The sequence below is a fragment of the Pithys albifrons genome, chromosome 17 (assembly GCF_047495875.1).
Source record: "Pithys albifrons albifrons isolate INPA30051 chromosome 17, PitAlb_v1, whole genome shotgun sequence".
NCBI classification, from domain to species: Eukaryota; Metazoa; Chordata; class Aves; order Passeriformes; family Thamnophilidae; genus Pithys; species Pithys albifrons.
Genome location: NC_092474.1, coordinates 8,627,852 through 8,653,380, shown reverse-complemented (window position 1 = coordinate 8,653,380; position 25,529 = coordinate 8,627,852). Strand labels below are relative to the sequence as shown.

The window sequence follows — 25,529 nt, the reverse complement described above, 5'->3', positions numbered from 1 at the left end:
GCGGCTTGGTCCCAGCCCCAGTGCTCCCCGCCCCGGTGCCCCCCGACCCGCGCCGGGCCCCCCCGGCTCCCCGTGCGCCGCGGCAGCAGCAGCAGCAGCGCTGGGAGCTGCGCGGGGCGGTGCGGGGCAGGCAGGGCGCGGGGCTGGCGGCGGAGCCACCTTAACGGCAGCCCCGCCCCGGGCCGCGGCGCTCATTGGCGCAGCCCCGATGGCTGAAATTCATCGCTGAAATGCAAAACTTGTTGCTGCTCCTCCAGCGCCGGGTGAGAGCGCGGCAGCGCGCCGGGAGCGCGGCGCAGCCCTGCGAGCGCCCGCCCGGCCCCGCGCCCCGGCCCCGCCGGAGCGCCGCGAGCCGCGGGAGCGCAGAGCCGGCCGGCGATGCCCCGGAGCCTGTGAGCGGCGGCGCGCCGCCCCGTCGGCTCCCGGGCGGCAGCGAGCGGCCAGCGGCGGGGTGAGCGCGGGCGGCGGTGCCGGCGGCGCGGCAGGATGTGAGCGGGGGCGGCGGGGTCCGGCGGGCAGCGGGACGGCGGAGCGGCCATGCCCCGCTGAGGAGCCGCGCAGGATGTTCGGGCTGGAGCAGTTCGAGCCACAGAGCGGCGGACGGAGCAGCGGGCAGGCGGAGCGGGGCTTCGGCCAGCCCGGACTGAGCATGAGCGCGCACTTCAAGACGCCGGCCTTCCCCGGCGGCGGCCCGGCGGCGGCGGACCCGGCCCTGGGCGCACTGGGCGAGCCGCCCCTCCTGGGCATGAACATGAGCCTCGCCGGGGACGCGTACGGCTTCCCGGGCCGCGGCCCCGCCGAGCTGCACGGCGCTGGCATGCAGCCCCCGGTGCACGGCTTCTTCGGCGGGCAGCAGGCGCACAGCGGCTCCGGCGGCGCCCCCCACCCGCACCAGCACCCCCCGCACTTCGGCGGCGGCTTCGGGCCCGACTCCGGCGCCTCCTGCGTGCACGGCGGGCGGCTCCTGGGCTACAGCGGCGCGCTGGGCGGGCAGACGGCGTTCGCCGACGGCTACGAGCACATGACCGAGGGCCAGAACGGCGAGGGCTTCGGGCAGCAGCGCCCCGGGACCCTGCCCGATTTCCAGCACCACGGCGCCGGCGCCGCCAGCCACGCCGTGCCGGCGCCCTGCCTGCCCCTCGACCAGTCCCCCAACCGCGCCGCCTCCTTCCACGGGCTACCGGCGGCCGGCTCCTCCGAGCCCCACGGCCTGGAGCCGCGGCGGCTGCCGGCCCAGGCCGGCGTTGACTCGCTGGAATACAATTACCCCGGCGACGGCCCCGCCGGCCCTTTCGAGCTGCCCGTGTTCTCCCCGTCGGAGCCCGAGGGGCAGCTGCCGCACTACGGCGGCGGGCGGCAGGTGCCGGCGGGCGGCAGCTTCGCGGGAGCGCCCGCGCTGTCCCGGGCGCCGGGCATGGCCGTGGCCAAGGCGCACCCTCCGCAGCAGCACGGCGGCTTCTTCGAGCGCTTCGGGGGGGCGCGGAAGATGTCGGGCAGCCTGGAGCCGGGGGCCAGCGCCAGGCACCCGCTGATGCAGCAGCAGCAGCAGCAGCCGCAGCCGCCGCAGCAGCCACCGGGCTTGCTGGCCAGACAGAACTCCTGCCCACCAGCCATCCCTAGGCAACAGCAAACAGAAGCCAACGCTCCCAACCCCAACCTGCAGGACAATGGGCCCATAATGCAGAACCAGCATGCACAGTTTGAATACCCTATTCACAGACTGGAGAACAGGAATATGCATCCCTACACCGACCCCATGTTTAATATGCAGCACCCTCCTCCGCAACAGCCACCAAATCAAAGACTGCAGCACTTCGATGCCCCCTACGTGAGCGTCGCCAAGAGGCCGCGGTTCGACTTCCCCAGCACCCCCGGCGTCGAGCGCTGCGCGTCCTGGGGCGGCGGCATGCACGGCCCGGCCATGGAGAGCCACCTGTCCCCCTCGGCCTACCCCGGGCTGCCCGGCGAGTTCACGCCGCCGGCGCCCGAGGCCTTCGGGGCGCCGCTGCCGCACGGAGGGCCCGAGCACCCTGCGCTGGCGCAGCGCCAGAACGCGGCCCTGGTGATGAAGCAGATGGCCTCGCGCAGCCAGCAGCGCCTGCGGCCGCCCAGCCTGCAGCAGCTGGGGCACCACGGCGAGGTGGGCCCGCCCGGCGCGCTGCCTCCGCCCGCCTTCGAGCGCGACGCGGGCGGCGGCCGCGGCTTCGACCCGCCGGCACAGCACCTGGGCCCGGACAGCGCCTGGTTCGCGGGGCCGCCGCCCGGGGAGCTGCTGCCCCGGCGCTTGGCAGCGCCAGCGCTGCCGGGCGAGGCGGCCCCGCACGAGCTGGGCCTGCAGCCGGGCGGCCCCGCCGTGCTGTTCCGGCCGGGCGCGGCGGGGCTGGCGCTGCAGGAGCCGCTGCGCATGGCGAGCGAGGGCCCGGCGCAGGCCTTGCCGTCGCCCGGCGTGCACCCGCCCTTCGCGCCCGCCATGGGCGGCCTTTCGCAGCTGCAGTCCCCGGGCGGCGGCGTGGCCCTGCCCAGCGCCCCCTCCGAGCGCCGCGGCCCCTCCGACTTCGCGGCCCAGCCCGCGTTCCCGTTCGCGGCTGCGGCGCGGCCCGCGGCCCACGGCCCCGCGCCCGCCCTCAGCGCCTCGCCAGGCGCGTACCCGCCGCCAGCCGAGTTCCCCCCGCCGGCCCCACCGCGTCCCGCCGCCAGCAAGCTGGGCGCCCTGTCGCTGGGCTCCTTCAGCAAGGCGACCAGCAAGGACAATGTCTTCGGGCAGAGCTGCCTGGCCGCCCTGTCCACCGCCTGCCAGAACATGATCGCGAGCCTGGGCGCGCCCAACCTCAACGTCACCTTCAACAAGAAGAGCCCGGCCGAGGCCAAGCGCAAGCTCAGCCAGGCTGAGCCCGACCCGCCACCCGCCGCCCCGGACTACTTCCCAGCGGGGCCGGCGGCGGGTGGCGGGGGCTCGGGCAAGGCTGCGGGAGGTGCTCCGCTGCTGCCCGCCGAGAGCAGCCTGTCGCCCGGGTACGCCCTGGAGCCGGTGGCCGGCGGCGAGGGGAAGGTGGGGGGCGGGCGGGGCCGGGGCCGCCGGAAACGGGACAGTGGGCACGTGAGCCCCGGCACGTTCTTCGAGAAGTTCTCGGCCGCGGAGGGCGGCGGGGCCGGTGTCAGCCCGGGGCAGCCGGCGGGGCCGGGGGCGCCGGGGGGCCCAGCGGGGGCTGCGGGCGCCGAGCGCGGCGGGGGCACACCCCACGACAAGCCCCTGACCTCGCCCTCCTGGGGCAAGGGCAGTGAACTGCTGCTGGCGGAGCAGCCCGACCTCATGTCTTCCCTGGACAGCGGAATCCAGAGCGTGACCAAGTCGGACGGCAGCTCCCCGCACGTGGACTTTCCTGACGAGGTCAGCACCAGCTATGGCAACGAGGACGAGGTGTCCTCCAGCTCTGACAACGCCGCCTCCAAGCCCACCCGCAGCCCACTGCTGGGCAGCTCCCCCAAGCTGCCCCGGGGGGAGCATGCACTTCTCAACGGACAGAAGCCCCTGGCCCTCGGCCTCCTCAGTACATCTACCTCGACCCCCGACAGCTACGGGCTCAGCACCACGGCAGGCACCCACCCTGGCACGCCAAGCATGGAGCAGGTGCGGACCCCCACGAGCACCTCGGCCCAGGATGAGATCCACCCCCTGGAGATCCTGCAGGCACAGATCCAGCTCCAGCGGCAACAGTTCAGCATCTCGGAAGACCAGCCCCTGGGGCTGAAGAGCAAGAAGGGCGAGTGTGCGGGGCAGAACGGGGACAGTGACCTGGGCAGCTGCTGCTCCGAGGGCGTCAAGGGCACCATGAGCACCATCGACCTGGACTCCCTGATGGCGGAGCACAACTCCACCTGGTACCTGCCTGGTGAGAAGGCCCTGATGGAAGGGCAGGAGGAGGACAAGCCCATGGCACCCTGGGAGAAGCCCAAGCCCTCGAACCCCAGCAAAGAAGGTATTGGTTGTTCCCCACAGATGCTGGTGCAGGGGTAGGAGGGATAGTGGGCTGCTCAGGGAAGGGGACATGCTGGGTCTGTGGCCCCAGTACACTGGGCACACACCATTTCTATACCCACTGTGCCTTTGGTGGGGACCTCGGTGGGTGTCAGCCAGCTTCCCACTCTGGGCTGGGGCTGCAGGGTGCTGGGTGGCTCTGGTGGAGAGAGAGCGGCAGGGAGAGAGCGCCTGCTGCGGGAGTGGCCCCGGGGTGACTGCCCCGTGCCATTCCGGCCATCAGCCCAGTCCCTTCGTGCCTCCTGGGCAGGGAGCAAGGGGGATTGCTGGGCAAAGGGGCTCCCGGGGAGCCTCAGCACAGCTCGTGGGAGCTGAGCAAGGGGCTCCTGCAGAGCCCCGTGCCAGCCGAGCCTTCCAGCCACTGTCCCCGAAGTGTGACTGAGGTTTCCTTAAACCGCAAAAACGCAAAAGCGCGTTTGGTGGCAGTGCTGCCCCTCCGGGTCCAGGTGTCCCCTGTTTGCATTTGGAGCCCACAGCAATGTGATACTGAAGGTTCGTAACAGATTTTCTTTCTTTAATTGAAAGGCAATTTAAAAAGGCTCTGGGTCTGCTAGTGTAAAACTTGCTTAGTTGACAGATGTTTTATTTTGACATTAGTTGTCATTTTTGATCCTTCCCTATGTCCAGAGGGCATCATAATTCCCCAGGCTCAGGAAAAAATATTTTAATGGAAAACTCTGTAGTATAAAAGCTATTTAAGATAAGGATGATTATAGATTCAATTGAGATCTGTTTTGTCGTATAAAATCCCTGTTTTGCAGGCTGCCTGGCTGTGTGCGTGAATGTCACAATGGGTGCACGTGCTGTACCTGCTGTCTGAGGGCAGGTGGGCAGGTTTTGGTGTGCTACAAGTGTATGCGTGCAATTTACAATATAAACTCATATTTTGTGCCTAGGAAAGTTGATGTTTTGGTACTGCAGTGTAGTTTGAAATTGGTTTTTTTACCTCTCGTGGTACAGACTGACTTTACAGTCCTCTGCATCTAGTAATTTTGCTAAGAAACATGTTGGGGCAATCAGAAGAGAGCTGGTTTGAGAGCCGGGCTATTTCATCCCCTGGTTCTGGTTGTCTTTGCAGCCTTGGCTTTCTGGAGTGTGAATCTGAGCCCCCACGGTTTGTCTCTTTGTTCATTTTTAATGCCCAGCGCAGGGGACTCTCATTTCGAGCAAAGTGTTTAGCATGCACGGCAGAGCCGGGGCAGCCCATCAGCATTCTCCATGCTTCACCCAGGCAAGGATATAAATTGGTTTGTTTGGGGCCCTTCTTTTCCATTTTTAAATGGAGTTGCACACAGCATCCTTCCTGGCCCCTTCTCTTTTATTGTTTCTTGTACACAACATCTAGATCTGACTGGATCAATAGCTAGTTAGCACAAATCACAGTTCCTGTCACTTCTACCTTGGCAGGCACAGCCACATATATATGTTCTCTCACACCACACGCACCCCCTCACGTATGCACTTCCACACACACACACATGCACAGATACACAGATCTCAAACTGTGCTGTGGTTAGAAATACATTTTAAAGAGTAACTTATTCCACAGGTCTTGATTTCATGGATAAAAAAACCTCCTGAGCAGTGCTTTAATTCTGAACAGCGTATTTTACTAAAAGTGCAGTTTGATTTAAAATGATCCCTAATGTGTGTGTGTGTGTGTGATATGAAGCAATGCTTTTTGCAGCGTCTTTAACAGCACTCCTCCAGTCACTTTGATCACTGCTATTCTTAGTAACAGCTAGTGAAAGAAGTAATTGGTTTCTGGTTGCGATAACCACAATGTTGCTGTTAAAACAGTTCATCACTTGGAAGGAAAACCATTTAATCAGTGTTCCTATATAAGGATATGTTTTAGTATTTCAGAGGCTTAACATAAAATACCAAACCAGTTCCACAACAATGCAGAGAGGCACTCGGGTTGGTTCATGCTTTAGTCACTTGAGGGATTTGAATGGGCTGGTTCCTCGGATGAGGAAATTCATACAGACCCACAGAGAATTTACTTTAACTGCTGTTAGAAGTGATAAAAATACAATAGGTGAGACAAAACACTCATTCTCCTCGGTTAATAAAAATAATTTAACTTTACATTGCCATAACCCCTGAGCGTTCTAAACTGCGTTTAAGAAAAGGCTTGCTTTAGCCAGGGACAGAGATTTTCAGTGTCCTCAGGCAGCTGGGATTTGCACCCTGGTGTTTGTTGCACAGCTCCCCAGTGTGCAGGCTCCAGACAGCGCTCCTCCAAGTCCATGTGGTTCTCGGTGTGCGGAACGCCACGCTGGGCAGCGGGCACGGTTCTGAGGCCTTGGGAGCAGCGTTGGACCCAGGGCCCTCCCTGGTGCAGGTGCTGTCAGGGGCTTCTGAATGACACCTGTAGTGGGAGGAGGCGGGCAGAGGTTTATTCCCATTGTGGCACTGCTGCAGTTGGCAGCTGTGGCTGCTCTGGAACTGGGCAGGGAGGAAGGGGCAGGGGGTGCCAGGCGTGGGTTCCTGCTGGGGGGGTACTGGGTGCCACGTCCACTGCCTGCCACTCTCTGCCAGTGCCAGGACCAGAGGGTCTGGCTTTGCTGCCGGCCGTGGAGGGAGGAGCAGCCTCCCCAAAACCAGCAGGAGAGGGAACTTCTCAAATAGTCCCTTAATGCCTGGATAATGGGGAAAACAACTTGAATGGTTTTAATGGCTGCTCCGATTCCTCATAGCTCACCTTTTTCTCATAATGGCATTAGAACAAGGTGCATCAGATCTCTGGCAGTTCTGAGAGCTGTGAGTCTGGAGGTAACTGGGAGCAGACACCTGTGCTGCTGGAGCCCCCTGCAAGGTGTGAAGGCGCTGCCCTGCCCTGAGCTCTGTGCTTGTGCTCACCCTGCATTTCAGAGTGTAGCATGAAATGTAGCGCTGTCTGCACATTGCTCTGGCCTGAAATGTGTTTTCTCTGATGCATCATATCTTGTACCAACATGTTTTATGTGAAGTGGCTGGTAGTTTTGGGGCTTTTTCCCCCCAAAATACTTTCTAGCATTTCATGTTTTCCTCAGCTGAGCAGGTTGTGCTGTGAGTGAGAGATAATAACACTGGGTCTGGAGGACCAGTCTTGACTTCCAACACCACAGCTCTAGCTGACAAAGAATAACCAGATCAAATTCACTTAAAAACCCGAGGCCAGCTTAATGGGGTTTTACTTTGCCTGATTTAACTGAACCAGAACAATTTCCCCTTCAGTGAAATGGGTATTAGTATTCTCTAGAAACCCAGTAATTAAGGGCTGGTGGGGTTTAGCTTTTAGTTTTTAATTGAAATTTTGAAAGTCCCATACTGCAGATATCAGGTGAAGATACCGGTATGTACCTAGAACCGTGCAGGCATTGATTGAAAGGGTGGGAATATATTCTGCTGCTCAGTGGCCGTTGGGCTTGTCGGTCTGGGCTGATGGGCATGTGCCATGCAGCACCCTTAGCCTTCAGCTGTGAGTTTCTCTTAATATTTCATTGTTACACCGAACCTGTCACTGGAATGAGCAGCAGGCCAGCCCTCTTGCCGGAGCAGCGTGTAATGTCTGTGAATTACTGCAAATACATTAACAAAGGTCAGATTTGGTCCAGATGCGGCCGGGAGCCTTTGTTTTCTTTCCCTTCCCAGTGTGTTCTGCTGTGTGCTTTATTTTAAATACTGCCGAGTTCTTTTAGAGGCTGTACCGAGGGACTGGGCTTGTTTAGTGGGGCCGCGTTGGTGAGACGTGTGGTGAGGTTTTCCGGGCACTGAGCGCTGTGCTGTGGGGCAGCTGAGCTGGAGCTCGGGCTGTGCAAGCGAGTCCAGCGCCCAAGCCCAGCTCCCTGTGCAGGGAGGGGGCTGTGGTTCTGTGCTGCTTTGTTTGCCTGATGGCACTGCTGAAACTTACACAGTTTTAAGAATTCAGTGAAAAAAAGAAGCTGTTGCCTTTGTCAAGAAGTTACACGATAAACTCCACAGATAGAAAATCCACATCATAAATAGATGATCTGGTTTAGCAAACAGATTGATGAGGGAAGAACATTCCCACTGCTTATCCAGGAGAGAGTTTGGTGTGCGTTAGATTTGGGTTTGATATGATCCTTTAAACTCTTCTGACCTGTTAAAAAAATTAATTGGGTAGATTGCCCCTGCTTGGCTTCATGTGAATGACAGAAATTCTCCACTGTTTACCTTGACTGACTATAATCTTTGATATTTTCTTCTAGAAAATGGTCCTGTTTAGAAATGTTTTCCTTTGTTTTGTAAACATTCTGCAGCAGTGTGTTTGTAGACCTTTATGGCAAATATTAGAAAAGACAAGGGACAGAATTTTCAATAGTATTTGCTCTTGCTGTGATGCACTAAGATATTTAATGCAGAAAGTGTGTGAATTTATTGCCATTTCAGTAATGACCGTGGCCACTGTTTGACTTTGCATCTACCTGTCTGTCTGGCCATTAATTTTTGATCTCTATATTTACCTGTTCTCATTTTAGTGGACAGGCTGTGTGTGTTTGAATTAATGCAGATCACAGATTTGGTTTGCATCATGGTGCTTTCAGACCCAAAGTCTGTTATTTTCTGATGGCCCCTTCAGTTGCAAGGTGAGTTTTAATGGGGTTGTTTTGTACACACTTGGTGTGAGGATGTGTGAGACACATTTTGGGAGAGATGTTTCTTGAAATTGTTTTGTGTGAATGTACTTCTTCAGATCTTTACCTATAATGTAAAAGGAAATGAATTAGAGTTGGTATTTATATATGAGCTTGGATGACAGCATAGATTTATTCTGATCCGTGATGTATTACACCATGACTGCTCTTAATTTTTAAGGTGCAATACCTGGTTTTTTACCAATGACCTAATGGAATGCTTGACTGTAGAACTACAAATAATTTTTTGCTAAGAAATGTTTTATCAATGCCTACCGATGCAGTTTGTTGTTACTTGTATAGAACAAAGGAAAAGGCATCAAACCAAAGTCTAACCTAAAACTGTACAGGCTGCTTTTATTTGTACCAGCTGACTCCCAGCCTCGGCAGTGTTCTTACCAGGGAGAGGTTTTGGTACAGTAAAATGTCTTTATGTGGCCGTATAAAATTTTAGTACTAGACAAATTACTGTACATTTTCAGTCTGTGGCTTCTCATGTATTTCTATTAAAAGCCAGTGTGAGGAGAGTCTCCACAAAAGTGCAGCTCTAAAATGAATCTTCAGGTGGCCTAACACGTACGTTTTGTTAACGCTAAATTCCCTGAAATATCAGAAACAGTTTAATGGCATAATGTCTCGAGCACATAGAGAATATTGAAAGAGACCAAACTGTAGGCAGCGGGTCATTCCCTGTTTTATCCGTAGGATAAAACAGTTTGCCCTTGGCACGTTCCGGGTGGAGCATCGGGCGCTGTCCCCGCTCCGGCCGGCACCACCTCCCTGTCCAGCCCGTCCGGCTTCTACACTGAAAAAGAGCAGTGTTTGCACCTGTAAATACCTGCTTAAGGTTTGCAGGACATGTTTAAGATTGGTGTGTTGTTCATTTTCAAATACAAATTATTCGTGTTCCATTTCTTGAGGAGCATTTTTAACAAGAACCTCCGTTAGTGACGGCCGTTCAGAAGATGAGTGGCTGTGCCCCAGCTCTTGGTGAGGGGCACAGGGAAACTCATGGAAATTAAATAGGTGAAGCTGTAGAATGGTCCAGGAAATTCAAGGTGTGCTCCAACTACCCTGTTCCTGGTTACATTTCTCAGCTTTTAAAGTGTAATTCTAAATTTTTGCTGTTCTGTAGATAGACCCAGTTTGCACACAGTGATTAGATGACTGGCTTATGTAAAAATACTGAGATTCTTTATAGCTTACTGCTTTTCCTTTGCCAGATGCTTTTGTGTTGGTGCAGTTAAAACATTATGAGTTATTAGTGACCTTTTAATACAAAGGTTTTGGGTTTTTTTTTACAAATTTAAATATATTTTATGGATTATGTGCCAATGTTTCGAAGTCAAATACCTTCTAAATATAAAGCTGAGAATTGAACAGCTGGAGGTCTAATCCATTAATTTTTACAAGCTGACTTTCTTAATACTTCAAAGAGAACATCTTAGATGATATTGCTTTGCTGCTCCCCTCCTCAGCACCCCTTCTTCTCATCTCCCCATAATGCCCTCTCCTTCAAGGCCTCGTGTTCTGCTTATCTCCTGGCAAATGACAGAAGCATGTGAATGTGGGGATTGCATTTCCCTTAGTTGATGTAATGAGTTGTAAAATTTAACGGTCTAGAAATGTGCTCTCTTAGTGTTGCACTTTTTATCCATCTTGATGCGAAAACAGGCGGTCACTGGTGCTGAGTGTTTCTGTCCCGGTATTGTTGTGGGGGGATTTGCGCTCTGGACTTGTGTCCCTGACTCTCACCTAATGCACATCCCTGTCCCTCAGCATTGGGTCTGGCCCGTGCTGGCCATTTGGAATAATGTTTTCTGAGTTTTGTCGTGCCCCGTGGGCAGGGAGTGCTCGGGCACCGCCGGTGGTGCCGCTCCCTATGCACCTGCGTGTCCGTCGTGGGCAGCTCCCGGGAAGGAGCTCCCGGGAAGGAGCCGCGTCTCGGCTGCAGGATGAGGTGCTGTGGGACGCTCCGTGGGGCAGTTTGTGCCTCTTTGTTTTCAATTCCAGCAAGTCTGTGTTTGTTCAGTGTTTTAACATAACACCAACAAACGTGACACTGCGATGTCTACATTTTTATTAGCTTTTAACATTCGTCTAGAAAAGCTTTTTTTTGGTTTGGTAAGCAGGAATGTGGTTACATTTGAGTGCTGCTTTGATAGATTTTTTTTACATCAGAATAAATACAGTTTGAGTTTAAAAACAGACAACACGTGTGAGATCTTGGGAGGGGTCCGCTCGCTCTGGCTGTGAGGGATCACCACGGCCCCACTTCCACAGCCAGTTTGCAGGAACTTTGGGGTATTTATCTTTTTTTAATCCCTCATTCTGTTTGGAGCATTTAAAAAAAGCAAAATGAGAAACCATTTTTTTTTTCCATTTTGAATCTTCTACCTTCAGTTCTGACTGCTGCGCCTTTAGGCTTGATCCAAGAAAAGGCTGTGATCGGTCAGGGTTTGGAAGACAGTAGATTTTTTTGTGGTAAAATATGTGTTTTCAGAGTTAAGTCTGCTTTTAATTAATTTTGTGAATTAGTATTCATAAAATACTAGAAAGCATTCTATTGCTAATAGAAAGATCATCCTGAGGCTGGGGAAGTACAGTTAATTGAAAAAGCAGCCGTTTGTAAAGTGAAGAAAATTTTAAGACATTTCATATCCTAATTAAGAATGTACTCCTGATTTAAAATGGAGAACATTAATTTGCTGAGTGAAGCCAATACATTAGAAGGCCCTGGAAAAAATCGCATCCTTCCTTCCTCCTTAAAGCTCTCCCAAAATGTAGTTTAAGAAGAAAGGTATGACTTTTTTTTTAATATAGCCTGAAACCATTTTGCTAGAAAGATGTAAATTGATCTATTAACATAGGAAATGAAGGCTGGGCTGGAGTTATTATCTGGTCAGAATTTTTAGGATCTTTTTCCTAGAAAAATCTTCCACTAATTTTTTTTTGCCGTGGGAGCTGGCTATAATATTCCTCTATAATGGCATTTAGAAGCCGTTTGGTCTCGGTTGAGAGCGGTCAGAGAGGGAGGATGAGGTGTCTGAGGCACAGCAGGGAGTGCTGGATCTGGGGGGCCTGGGCTGAGCCTTCCCTGCCATCGGTGCTGTGGGTGAGGCTCTGGTGGGACAGGCAGAGAGGGAGCGGAGCGTGTGCCCCGTGCTCCGGCTCCTGACCCGGTGGCACAGCTGGGCAAGGCATTGCCATGGTACTTACGGAGATCGGGGTTTATGTGTGATTTAGAGCACAGGAGACCATATTCAGGTCCCGGTCTATGATTATTTTTATTATTTAAGATCATACTTAATTGCACCATAAATTGCCACAGTGCTTTAGAAACCAGGGAGGTGTTTTCACTGCTAAAGATTGCAGTCCAAATGAAATAAAACAGATGTATTTGGGCCAGGCATATGTGCTGGTTCCCCACCAGAACACGGCGTGGTGCCGCTGGGGCTTGGGCAGAGGATGCTGCTGAGGCACATGGTGGAACTGAAGGGACCGTGGGGTGAGTCCAGCACTTGGGTACCCAGCAAAGGTTGGCACGCTGGGGCCAAATGGTGCTCGGATGGGACATGCAGTATTTGGGAAGTGTGTGGGCAGAATGAAGGGCTGAGAGCATCTCATCCCCCCTGGTGATCTCATTTCTGCATGGATTCTTTCTTCATCCAGTGGTGGGGACAGTGCAGCCACACTGCCCTCTCTGGGGCAGCATTTCTCCTCCATAACCCCACTTATGGCATTCTGATCCATATGTGAGTGAATTTTTCAGTCTGAGCAACAGGGAAAGAGACTTAAATGATGCGGAAGTAGTTTGATGCAAGGTGGGTTTTCACCTCCTCCGACACCTGTGGGTGGATCATCAGGGGAGGGCTTCTCCTCCCCACTGTCTGGGGAATGGGAGAGGAGTTCCCAGACCCCAGGTCTGAGGTGCCAGTAGGTCACAGCACTCTGGGGTGACTTACACCTGGAGTGGTGCTGAGGTGATACTGCTAAAACGAGGGTGTCCCTTAGACCTGTCAGGCAGCCAGGTAATTGTTTGCATCTGATGTTACAAGTATTTTTGATCTGACTCACTTGTTTTTTTAATTTTTATTGGGGCCAAATGTTAGGCTGAAGAACTTTTTGCCTAGCCTGAAGAGTAGCCCAAAATTTCAGACCAAATACAGTTTTAAAAGAAAGATAATAAATGGGCCTATTGTTTGTATTCTACAAAAAAAAAAGGAATTGCCCAGTAATCATAATAAAAGTTGCCACAATCTATTAGACAATAATTCTGAAACCCTTTAAAAATAGTCTTATTATTCAAAGTGCAAAGAAGTTGGTATTTAATGATGGAACGTATTTTATTGTTGCTGGATATAGGGTCAAATGCTTGCAGCACATTTTTTTATTTCTTACAAACCAAAAGCACAAGTGCTTTTTTTGAAGATAAAATCAGTATGATTTATTTTTTTCCTGGATACTATAGTTCCCTTCTCTATCTGTAAATATAGGCACATGCTGTTCTTTTTGTGCTGGAAGAAACTGTGAGCAGTCCAGCTCCCCATGCTCTCCCTACCACGCTGTTGTTCTGGAGGCAAAGGGAAAACCAGGGCTGTCCCAAGTGCCATTCACATCTGATAGGAACTATTTTGAAAGAGGCAGATCCCAGAAAACAGAATAGTAAAGCACTGCATCACTCTGGTGGTGATGGTTGTTATTATTTATTATTATTATCATTATTATTGTTGTTACTGTTATTATTACTACTTGCCATCAGTGGGAAGTTTCATCCCATCACCTGCCCATTCCTTGTGCTGCTGTGGGTGGGTGTGAGGGTGATGGCTGGGAAATGTGCAGGGAGATGGGGCAGTGTGGAGGAAGGCTCAGGGTCAGCCTGGGTGACCTGGGCAAGCTTTGCTTTTAAACTGTGTGCATCAAAGTGGTGTTGTATGCTATGTGGTGAGGTGGCTTGTCCCTTGGATGAATCCAGTTCATGCACTGTGTCCTGATGTTACTTACTTTAGCTGAGGTTCATGTGGGAAAGGCAGAAGGGAATTTGCTGCTTGCAAATGTGACTCGGTCCCCGCTCTGCCCAGGGCTCCTGGTGCTCCCTGGGCAGGCTCTGGCTCGGTCTCGACTCTGCCCAGGGCTCCTGGTGCTCCCAGGGCAGGTCACTCGGTCCTGGCTCTGCCAGGGCTCCTGGTGCTCCCAGGACAGGTCACTCTGTCCTGGCTCTGCCAGGGCTTCTGGTGCTCCCAAGGCAGGCTCTGGCTCGGTCCTGGCTCTGTCCAGGGCTCCTGGTGCTCCCTGGGCAGGTCACTCGGTCCTGCCTCTGCCCAGGGCTCCTGGTGCTCCCAGGGCCGGTCACTCTGTCCCAGCTCTGCCCAGGGCTCCTGGTGCTCCCAGGGCAGGTCACTCAGTCCCAGCTCTGCCAGGGCTCCGTGCTGGGCTGTGGCTCCCTGCTGGGCTGTGGCACTGGGGCTCAGGAGTGTGGCTACTGTGAACTAACAAACACCTCTTTGGAAATGTGAGGTTTCAACAATACAGTGAAGTCCTACTCCGAATAATTATCCAGATCCTCTCTGGTTTGGTGTAGTTTTCCTCCAGTGACCGATGCCAGTGGTGCCACAGTGTTTCCATTACAGAAAAGAACAGGTAGAAAATCTCTTCTTGGAGCCAGACACGTGTGAGCCTCAGAGCTGGGGAAGGTGCATTGGGAGATGGTGATACAATTACATTTTATATCTACCTATTAAGCATAATGAAGGGTTGGTTGCTGGCCTTAAATTTGGAAAGAGCTTACTGTAGAGCTTAAACCAGAAGTAGATTCCTGTAATTACTGCTTTGCTGTGCGGAGTGTGGTGAGGTAGAGGGAATAAAAACTGTTCATTGTCCAATTGTATTTCCATAACTGCTGCACTTCTATGTGTCTGTTTTGAAAGATAAAATTTTTTGTTATACTAATTTTCTGAAGTAAGCTAATAAAAGCCAACACGGGGAAAAAAGAGGTGAAGAATGTCAAATGAACAATGCTTAGAAAACATGGAGCTTCAGCTTCTTTGGTGAGCCCTGCTATGATGCTTGGAGTCAGTGGCTTTGTTTGTTAAACACAAGGCCAGTTTGAGTTCACTTGAGTCTGAGATCCTTGATGGTGAAATGAAGAATTTAAAAAACTTTGAATTTTATGTTTGCTTTTCTTTGTACTAGATTAGGCAAACCTGGTAAAATATGAAGCAGTCAGTTCTGAATCTGCTTTTGCTTTTACTTGACTTTGTTCTCGCTGCCTGATGGCAGTATGTCAGGGAAACTTGGATTCCAGTGTCAGTTGTTTGGAATTATTGTTTGGATTATATTCAGTTTCAAATGATATGAAACTGTAGTGAGAAACGAACACTTGTTTATGCTGATGAACCAAGTCTTTCGTAGCCTATGCTTGTTTTGGTTGTACGTATCAGTGCATGTTACAGCTCAGAATGTCCTGGTGAGTTTTTCGGAGTTTTTTCAGGCCCCATTCTGCTCTTTGTGTGCATTTGGGACTCGGAACTGCATTGAAGAGGAGCTTTCTCTGGTTCAAGTGGGTAGAAAGAGAGGGAAGACAAGCCTCTTCTTGTCCTTTAGGGAAAAAAACCACCTAAACCACATCCTTTTTCCTCTCCTCCTCAAAAATTTGGCTTACATTTTCAGTTCAGAGGGATTTTTCCTTTTCTTCTCTGACCATCTTTAAGGTGTACTCTACTGGCCTTTCTCCTCCTGTTCGTAGAACTTCTTTTGGAATCTGTTTTAAGGGGTTATATTTGACGTGTCTCTGAAGGCTGCCTTCTGCAGTGGTCTGGCCCAAATAGAAATGTGAAAAAGTTCCCATTACTGAGCTGTAAAAGAATACAGGAAATGGGTTATGCAGAAAAAACCATTTAGATAAAAATGCAATTTTCCCTTCCACATATACTGCTAAGAATTAATGGGACATTTTTCCTAAATGGGCACTTCTGTATTATATTTTCACTTTAATGAAATTCTTTCCAAAACAGGAGAGTTTCTTTTAAAATTTTAGAACAAAACTGATCTGTTTTTATCTGCAGTGCTCCCCACTTTAAAATCTCATGGGAATGACTGCTGTGGACTGTCTGGGCACTCTGTGAAAGCAGGTGTTGGATTCCGAGGTGGGTGTCCCAGCCTGACTGCCCCTTCACAGGGTGAGTGTCCCTCCCTTCCCTGTGGGCACAGCTGGGGTTGGGCTGGTGCTGGACTGGGGTGTGCTCTGCACACCAGCTGTGCTTCCACAGCTCCACTGCTTGGCCAGTGGCCACCACGCAGGGAGGATGCAAACATGGCACCAGGACCTTTCTGCCAGAAATGCTCCCAAAGGAAGAAGGGCCAAGGCCCCCAGGGCCTTTGCCTGCATTGGCCAGTGCAGGTTCGTGTGAGCCCAAGGGTGGTGTGGCCTGGAACAACACCAGCAAAACCACAGCCATCAGTTCTAATGCATCCCTTTTCTCTATGTATGTGTGTATGGCTGGGCTTGGTGACAGAGATTTGGGGAGGGCTCTGCCCACGAGGTGTGTCCCTCAAGCCTGGCAGTGGATGTTTCAGGTGAGGCTCAGCGAGCGCAGAACTGGCCCCACCCTTTGCTCTTGAGGTTCATCTGTCATGGCTGAGCCAGCCTGGACGGTGACAGTGGAGTCGTCGGGACCAGAACCTACAGCCCCCAGTATGGCATTCCAGGAGGTCTCCCATTCAAGCACCAACCAGGGCTGACCCTGCTCAGCTCCGGAGATCTGACGGGATCGGGCGTTGGGGTGGCATTTCACGGCCCTATCCCTTTTCTGTAGAAGGTAAATCAATGCCAAGGGAAAGAAAAGAAAAGAAAGAGAAATCCCTCTGTGATGGCAGCAAAACTGAAGTGGAGATGCCCCAAGAAGACTTGCCAGTCCCAGCTAACAAAAACCCAAGACATATTCATGCTTTTAATGGTTTCATTTGTATTGAAAGGGTTTATTATAATGGTGAGAGCAAAAGTGTGCGGAAGGAGTAGGGCTAATAGAGAGACTCTGCTTTAAACACCTCTTCATTGATGAGCTGCAGGGGAGAAAATGATTTTATTAAATAAACTGTTTGGTTTTGCATAGTATTAGGAAAATAGTTCCCCTGTATAAGTAATGCTTATAGCAAGGGAAACACAGACAGGATCAATACAATTCAAAGTCTCCATGTTAAAAATACGAATTCCTTTGGTGATGATGCTGTGCAGTCTTTGCATTTTGTTTGTGACAAATTGCTCTTCAGGGGGACTGTGCTTGGGCCGTGCCCCAAAAGGTGAAATACAGGAGAGACTTAAGGCACTCTGTTTGACTTTTACTCCGAAGTAACACTGAGCTTAATCCAAATTCTGTCTTTAAAAGTGGTATTTATAGTCAGCAAGGCCCTGACTACCTACAGTCGTATTCTGATAGTCTCCCAATCAAAGAGCACTAAATACTGTATTGCTCATTAGGTGGGTTACAGCACAGCTATTTATTCAGTCAGAAACTTCCCTTTTGTGATTCATTTTCTGTGAATCACAGTAGTTCAGTGAAGAGTGCAGATCACGACTTTTACAGCCAAATATGCAATTCCCTGTAAGCAAATGTTGAAAATTTAAACATTTCAGTGTACTGAAATATTGTTCTTTGTAACTTGCAAGTTTTGTATTAATGGGGTGTTGGCTCTTGAGTTTTCCTGTAAAGCTTCACTTCGTGGGACAAGCATGCCCATGGGTAGGGGTGTGAGCAGTTCACCACTCAGAGAGTGCTGCTGGGTTCCACTAGAGGTGTGAATTTCTTAGGTGTCACAATTTGATTTTTTAATGATTTTTTGCTGTCAGTGCTCAGTGTACCTGCAGGAATGCTGCATGCCAAGTTGTGCATTTAACCATTGGCTGCTACAGTAAAAATCTTGATGGCCCTTGTTTCTATCAAAAAAACGCTATCTCATCTTGAAAGTCACTGCTGTTACAATAATTTTCTCTTTGAACATGTCAGGATTCTGTCTTTGATTATAGACTGGATTGTCTCTTGTCATTGCATTATGATCTTTCTTTGTGGGTAGGCAGAGACATTTTTCAGTTCATCACAGTTCATTCCCCATCCCAGTACTTCTTTAAAAACGAGATTTTGTTGAAACCAGATATTTAAGAATATAGATCGTCAAGAAAATAACTGGTTTTGACTTTTTATTTTCCTGGGAATTTTATAAAGCTGATGTGAAATACAGCTTTATTTTACAATGTGAACTTAGACTTTCGAAATCTCCCTTCCTCATTCCTCCCCATTTTGCTGTTAATTGGACCAGAAATCATTATTTCAGAGATTTTCTTCTACTCTTTCATTTGCCCTTTTTGCAACTTACGCCACACAAAAAGAATCCGTCTCTGTAATTCTGCCATTGGTGGGTGGGTGGGTGGGTGGTGTTTAAGGTGGCTGTGTGACCCGGGGCCAGGCACTGCTGCCAGACCCTCCTGCGCTGCCCTCTCTTGAGGGCTGGGGCAGAGCCTTGGCAGGTGCTCTTCAAAGCTGCTTCTGTCGAAGCTGGTTTTTGATTTAGTGATCTGTGCACTTTGGAGGGACCACAGTTTCTGTTGCTGTTGCAGTGGGTGCTGCCTGGCACGTTGCAGCTCTCTGAGCGGGGTAGGGTGAAGGTGCCCTGGCAGCAGAGCTCCCCTTCCACTGCTGCTGAGGTGTGCAGGGCCAGGCCAGCTTCTGATGGCTTCAGCTGTGGTGCTCCGCATTAGTACAATATTCACCTTGGATCAAAGGGCAGGGACCTCATGGAAGAGAAGGTGCCCCTTGAAAAGTCCCCCCAGGCCTCCTCGAGCTCAGTGGAAGCCCAGAGCTCAGAGTATTTGGAGTTGTGTTGCTCTGTGTGTATGTGCAGTCTCTTCCATTGTGGGGTGATGCTGATTCCATCAGAGTAATGCCACCATGGGAAAACTGTACAAAAATGGGGGACAGTAGAGCTGCATCAAGCATGGAAGAGATTTGTCCCTTGGGAAATGGGTATCCTGCAAGAATGGCAGGAGAACCCCAGCCCTGGTGAGATATGCAGAGACCCATCTCTGGCTGTGATTCCACATGTGCAGGCTTCCAGCAGGTCGCTGGAAAGCTCTTGTGATGGGTGTACTGCTTCAGAGGGTTTGGGATGACTAAATCCAAGATACCTCTTGGTGGGAGTTGCCTCTGTGGGCCCATACAATGGAAGCCTTTGCCACAGAGTTTGTAAATCCTTACTGTAGTTCTGCCCTTGTGTTTTGTAAGGAAAGAGCTAAAAAGGAGTTAGTGTGTCTTTAAACTTGTAGATCCTCAAAAACTCCTTGGGAAGTAGAAAGCGGAAGGGACCATTTCAGGATTAATTAAACAGAGATGTCTTACTGTAGACTTTCAGGTTTGCTGATAAACACCAGCCCCTCACCCATGTCTGGTGATGCTGCTGTTATTTATCAAGGCTGCAACAAGGAATCTGAGCAATCTTCCCTTTCTCCTCCTCTGTTTCATTTATCTGTCCTCCCAACCTGTTTGTTTCTGTATGCTTAAGTTTTCCATGCCAGGGAGAAGCAGAGTGGAAATGTCAGGGGTCAGGCTGCAGGGAGGAGCAGGCAGGCCAGCTCTGCAGCCTTGGAGTTTCTGAGAAACCGGAGATAGGCTGTTTCAAGCGAGATTAACTCCTTCAGCGCAACTACTTTCTGCTTAAGAAGACCTGGAGGATGGGAGGCAGGCAGGTACATTAAGACACTGAACTCAGACTCCATTCCCCTATCCTTGCAGTCCGATGGGTGATGGGTGCTCCTGCTGTCATTTCACTCACCCTTGTGTCAAAGCCCAGCAGGCCCATCTGCCTTGGCAGCTGTGCTGCTGCAGGCACAGGCTGTGTGGATCTGGACCTGAGGAGGACAGTGGGTAGCAGAATTCATTGCAGTGCTTTTACAGATACCTGAGTTACTCGGCACATTTCCCAGTGGACAAAGTGTCCAAGAAGGGCTGATGTTCAGAGACGTGCCTTTGAGTATATGTGTGATGTGGGGTTTGTCACCCAGAAATATCTAAAGACCGCTCTGGATGTCCTTGCCTTCAAAGAGCCAGTTTTTATGTCGGGCTGATGTACTCAGTGTCTCACAGGCCCTCAGCTCTGTGCCCTGTGGTAGCTCACAAGTGCAGCAGCCCTGGCCGATGCTGCTGTGATGGCTGGGGTTGGGTGAAGTTTTAGTTCTATGACTCAAGCTGTTTGTAGCTGCAACTTGCCTGACTTCTGTGAGGGAAAGGTCTCATTTGGGGTGGAGTGGAGGATTTTTTGTTTGTTTGGTGCTGCCTTTGCATTTGTGTTGTGGCAATGAAGTGGGTGCTGAAGAGCCCAGTCCTGCCTGGTTTGACAGCAGTCACATTGCTGGCAGTGCCCTGCTTGGGACAATTGCAGGCAGCGATTACAAGATCCTTGTGCCCTTCTAGAGGGACAGTCTGTGCTTCTGCACTGGCTGAATCTAGACCAGGTTAACAACAGTTGTCACAGACAGCCATAGTTGCGTATGGGACAGGAATGAATCATACAAGAGGGTCACAGAATTATTTGGGTTAGAAGAATCATCTTGTTGCAACTGGAGGCAGGGACATCTTACACCAGCCCAGGGTGCTCCAAGCTCCATCCAGCCTGGCCTTGGACACTTCCAGGGATGAGGCAGCCACAACTTCTCTGGACAGCCTGTGCCAGGGCCTAAGTACCCTTCCTTACTAATATCCCATCTAACCCTGCCCTGTCAGTGGGAAGCAATTGCCCTTTGTCCTGTGTCTCCAGGCCCTGGTTAGAAGTCCCTCTGCAGCTCTCCTAGAGACCCTGTGGGCTGCTCCATGCACCAGGGTCCTGGGGTTGTGCTGTGCTCCCCTGTGCCGTGCTCGGGGCCTGCTCCACCCTGTGTCTCTGCCAGGGGCAGCTGGTGCTTCCAGCCACCCTCCCTGAGAGGTGCCACAGGGCAGAGCCTACAGAACCCCCAGCATAGAGGAGTGAGCTCTAATTGGCTACTGTTCTTTCATTTTCCAGAGATATTGAAATTGTTATGGGTCATAAATCAAGTGAGCATATGGCCAGAAGGAGAACGTGGGCCCGTATTTCAGCTTTGGGCTGGAATATGAGACTGTCCATCCTGTGTTGTACCAGGTCCATTTTGTTGATTTACTGGCCTGTGAAGCTTCAGAGTTAATTTTTTGTTGAAGCCGGGAAAGTCTGTCTACACATGACTTTCCTGCTTGAACAGCTGTTTGCTCCTGATTCGTTGCTATTCTGAGAATTTTGTGAAGACTATCCACAGTGATGTGACAATTGGAAGAAAAAGATGAGCTTATATTTTCCTTCTCCTAATAGTGGCACTTACAGCCATACCTAAGAACGCCAGGTTTCTTTGTGTGTTTTTTTTAAGCTGAATTTCCCTTGCTGCAATTCCTTCTCACATGGTTTGCATTTCTTCTATCTGATGATTTTTTTGCTTTTCCTTCAGATAGGTTTAATTGCCAAACATGCTGTTCAATCAAACCGTGCTCCACCATCAGATTTATGGACCCCAGTTCAATCACCACACCTTTCTGCTGTGTTAGGGGATGTTCCTGAACATGTCAAATCTATTGTATGGCAATGACATCTCCATCTCTTTCTGTACTCAAAATTTGGGCTTTTTCTACAGCAGAAGAGACCTAGCAAGAATTTGCCCAGAAAGTGGGTTAGTAGCATTAGCTCTCAGTCTGATTTGCCAACACTTGATGTTTTTCAGCAAAGATTTTGACCCTTCTTTAACAAGCTCAGGCCTCCTGCTTTTTTAAGTTACTTTTTTGAAGACTCTTTAGAATTTGCCCATGAATTTCTTGAAAGGAAATTGTGGACAGTGATTTGAAAGCCCCTGCTTTTGGAGTGTCACCTGTGCTGTCACTGCTGCTGGCCACAGAGTGGGTCAAGGAGTGCCCCCAGTGTCACAGAATGGTTTGGGTTAGGAGAGACCTTAAAGGTCATCTCGTTCCACCCCCCTGCCATGGGCAGGGACACCTTCCACTAGGCCAGGTGCTCAGAGCCCTGTCCATCCTGGCCTGTCTGTCTCTGACCTGTGTCTGCAGGTGCCTTGTGAGCGTCAGCTGTGACCTGGACTCTCCGCTCCCACTTTTCTCTTGATCTGTGATGTGAGCTCCTTTTTTTAATGAAGGCTGATTCCCAAGGTCCCCTCACTCACCTCGAGACACCAAACTTCAGGTAGTGATGTCCTAAAGAGGAATGGGATGTGTTTCAAGGTAGTGCTATAAATAAATGGCATAAAAGAGCTAATGATCCTTGGTGCTGGTTCTTCTCTCTCACTGTTAGCCTTTGTAAACGCCTGCTGTATTTTCAGGAGTATCCTTGAACTTGTGTGGTTTAACCCCGAGCATTACTGCACATGATCACTCTTTTCTTGGTGTGCAAGAGCCTCAGATGTGTGAGGCCCCTGGGAGAGATTGACTTTGCCTGTGGCAGTTTTGTGTTACGGTCTCTCGTAATTGTGAGTGATAGATGGGCCAGAGGCACCTCTGGGAGCTGTGGCAGAGCCAGGGAGGAGATGGAGGGACCAGGCAGTGGGCAGCTGGCAGATCCACTGTCCTGGCCCTGACAGCCAGGCTGGGTGCAGGTCTGGCTCTAGGATGTGAGAACACAGGTCCTGTTGAGCTCTTGGGGAACAAGGCAACAAAACAGAAGTCTTTGGCCAGCTGTATCTGAGCCTTTGCCTCACAAAAGACTGATAATATTTCAGAGTCAATTCCCTTTTTTTGCTTGGCTAACAAGTGCTCATTTAATTTGCATCCTGAAACTAAGTGACCACAAGCAAATCTTCATCTTTCATTCTGTTTTCACTGAATTTAAGAAAAATAGAGTTTTCCATGTATAATCTGCAGGGTTTAAATATCCTATTACTGTAATTTCTATTTTTTCCCTGCAATTATGCCAAAGCTCTCACACAAATCTGATGAGAGAGCACTGAAATTTACATGTTTCCTCCTCTGTTCCCTCTGTGCTCAATCACCAACTATTCACTGCCTTTACTAGCTCCGTTGATACACTTTCCTTTGCCAGTGTGAGTGGGCATTTTCCTCCTATTTTTGGAGGCCTGCTCTGTGTGGGAGCTGAAGGTGGTGCTGGTACTTTTGACCCAAGTGTCCTCAAGCACGAATGAGCAGTACCAAAACTTACTAAAATGATATGGCGGGTTATTGAGTGAATCAAGGGCTCAAGTAAATATTGCTCTTGGGGTCCTGTTCCCTGGCCAAGTCCAGCTGGTGGCGATGGGGCAGCAGCTGAGTGGAGTTCAGGCCAGCTCAAGCCATTTTTCTGTATTTAACATGCAGCAGAAGGTTCCTTCGTGGGAAAAAATCAGCCTGATACCGTCAGGTAGCCTGGGACAGAGTCTGAGGGCAGCCAGACACTGCGAGGGGACAGGGAGCTCCCGTCAGGGCAGCGTGGCCAGGACTGGCCCAGCGCTGAGGGCGATGCTGTGCAGGGAGTACAGGCATTGTCACCGTTGTCACCGCAGCTCTGGGTGAAATGTCCAGGTGGAGATTTAATGCAGAACATTTAACGAGCATCTGTTTTCAATTTTGGCCTGTCCTGAAATAATGCTAGACAGTGTCCAGAATTGGTTTTAGTTAAGTAGGGGCATACTGAACAATTTCACGTGACTTCTGTGCAACCAGAAAATTCTGCTTTGGATTTTATGGAGGAACCTTTTGTTTCCTCAGGCGTTCTGGCTGTCGAGGGATGGGCTTGGCCTGGGCTGGAGCTGTGCATAAAGCTGCCGTGTGATAACTTGCGTACATATGAAATGAATTTGAAAGTATTGAGTGCAAACCCCAGCATTTCCTTGCTCATCGTGGATGTGTGGGTTGTCACCCTTGGTGAAAATAGGTTCAGAGCATTTAGTTAGTGCAGGTGAGTGATATATGCCAGCAATGCAGGAAACACAAGATCAGTCAGCCCATATTCCCTACTGATGTGGCGTTCTCCTCCTGCTGGGGGCTGGATTCAGGGAATTCAGGAGCAGGGACACGTCTCAGATGGCCACAGCCCTTTGGGAGGGAGGTTAGGTGGGAGAAGCTGTTGTAGTCTCTTCCCAATGTTAGGTCTGAGTGTCTGTGATGGAGCTGGCAGATGGGGCTTAGGCAGTTCGCTCCTTTCTGAGATGAGCAGAAGTGCTCAGGTTTTTGTGAGGGCAAAAGAACAGGTCCTGGAAAATAACTCACAGCTCCTAGAGAATTCACTGGTGGTGGATGGCAGTGTTTGGATGTTGTGAGTGTTGAGTCAGCTGTGCTGGGTTAGGCTGCAGTTGCTGGACTTGGTTTATTTTCTCTTGGAAATGTGCAGATGTTGTTTGACTGTTGCTGGCAGTTGATCTGGTTTGATTTTTAATGCCAGTTTTCTGTGCTTCGGCAGGGTCACAGTTCTCATATGGTGCAGAGCTGAGGGAGAGCATAGTTTTGGTGATGGCAAAAAACAGCACTTAGGAGCTGTTTGGTTGGGTTAGACCCTGGCTGGAGTTTTGGCCATCAGGAGGTCAGCTCTCTGTGCCTGTCACAGCTGAGCTATGGTTTGCCTGCATGGGGTTGGCAGGGCCAGGCATCTGCAGCTGGGGTGGGACCTGGTTTGCCAGAATGATCTTTTGTTCTGTGAGAACCAGACCCCAATATCAGCTGCTTCCCAAGGGGGCAGGCAGGACCCCCCTCTGCAGTTTGTGTGGTTTGCAGGGGCGCCAGCCTGAGAGTCAGTGTGTTAAACTGAAAAGAGGAACTGAAGGCAGGCAAAAGAGGCGAAGGATGTGAGTTAGAAACAGCCCGTTGTCCCTGTGGCCATCTAGCAAGGCACAGGAGCTGGTGCTGTCACACGGCACAGAGCTTCTCTTTCTCCTGGAATGCAGGATTTACCTTTCTTCTCAGAGAGCCACAGAGCTGTAAAGCAGTGATTTAACAGCAGCATCCAGAGAAATAAATAGGTGTAGGCAGTTTCACACTTCCCTGTGAAGGCATGGAGGTGTGTTGCTCTCATACTGGGCAGTGGCAACAGGGTGATGAGTAATGTGTTCCCTCTCTCTTGTCTCCTCCCAGCACAGTGGAGGGAGCATGGGTTTTAGGACAAAAATGTCATTCTCCTCAGCCATACATCGTTCATTCTGCGTCTTCAAGGTCAAGCTACGTGTAAGGTGACTGCTGCCTTTTCCACCGATAGGGTTAGCAGTTTTCCTACTTAATGTTTTTTTCAGCAGTTTCTTCAGACAGTGACATGTGGTTCACATCTGAACTTGTCCTCAAGTGATATCTGCCCAGCTTGCTGCTGGAGCTGTGGGGTAGGACACTGCGGTCTGACTGTAACCCTACAGCCTGACAGCAAACCCTTAACGCTGCCGTGAGTTTGGGCAGCCTCCCTGTCGTGGCATGCACATCCTTCCATTGCTCCTGGTGAAAACCAGAGCAGGAAAAGAGGTCAAGGGAGAAAAAAGAAAAATATGTATTTGCAGCAAGCCCTTTTTGTCTCCTGTTATTTGAATGCGGTGCAAGTAGCGAGCTCCAGTGGAGCCCCATGCCAGCTCAGAGACCACTGAAAGCAAAATAAACATCTCTGCAGCATGGGCCAATACGCTGTCCCTTTAGAGCCGCAGGCACCTCCAATTAATCATGCTGTCTGTAGAGGAAGGGGCTGTGAGGACCGGAGGATGCTGCCAGAGCTGATGGGCGGACAAAGGGGTGGGCAGCACTGAGGGTGAACAGGCTGTGTGCCAGCCCGGGTGAGCAGGAGCTGTCGTGCCATGTCTCTGGGGCAGTGCTGTCTTGTCTGTATGGCAGCAA

At 51.1% G+C, this 25,529-nt stretch overlaps 1 protein-coding gene across 3 annotated transcripts in view; it reads left to right on the top strand.

The window, feature by feature from the left end:
- Positions 1 to 209: 209 nt before the first annotated feature.
- Positions 210 to 25,529, top strand: part of MN1 (MN1 proto-oncogene, transcriptional regulator) — an 85,349-nt gene continuing 60,029 nt past the window's right edge. The window contains exons 1-2 of one of the 3 annotated variants that reach the window (XM_071572043.1): positions 211 to 3,977; positions 15,744 to 15,857. In XM_071572043.1, coding sequence (XP_071428144.1) covers positions 563 to 3,977; positions 15,744 to 15,857 — 3,529 coding nt within the window. In that variant the 5' untranslated portion in view covers positions 211 to 562. Of the gene's footprint in view, positions 3,978 to 15,743; positions 15,858 to 25,529 lie in introns of all 3 variants that reach the window. The other 2 variants (XM_071572045.1, XM_071572044.1) reach the window with 2 other exon arrangements.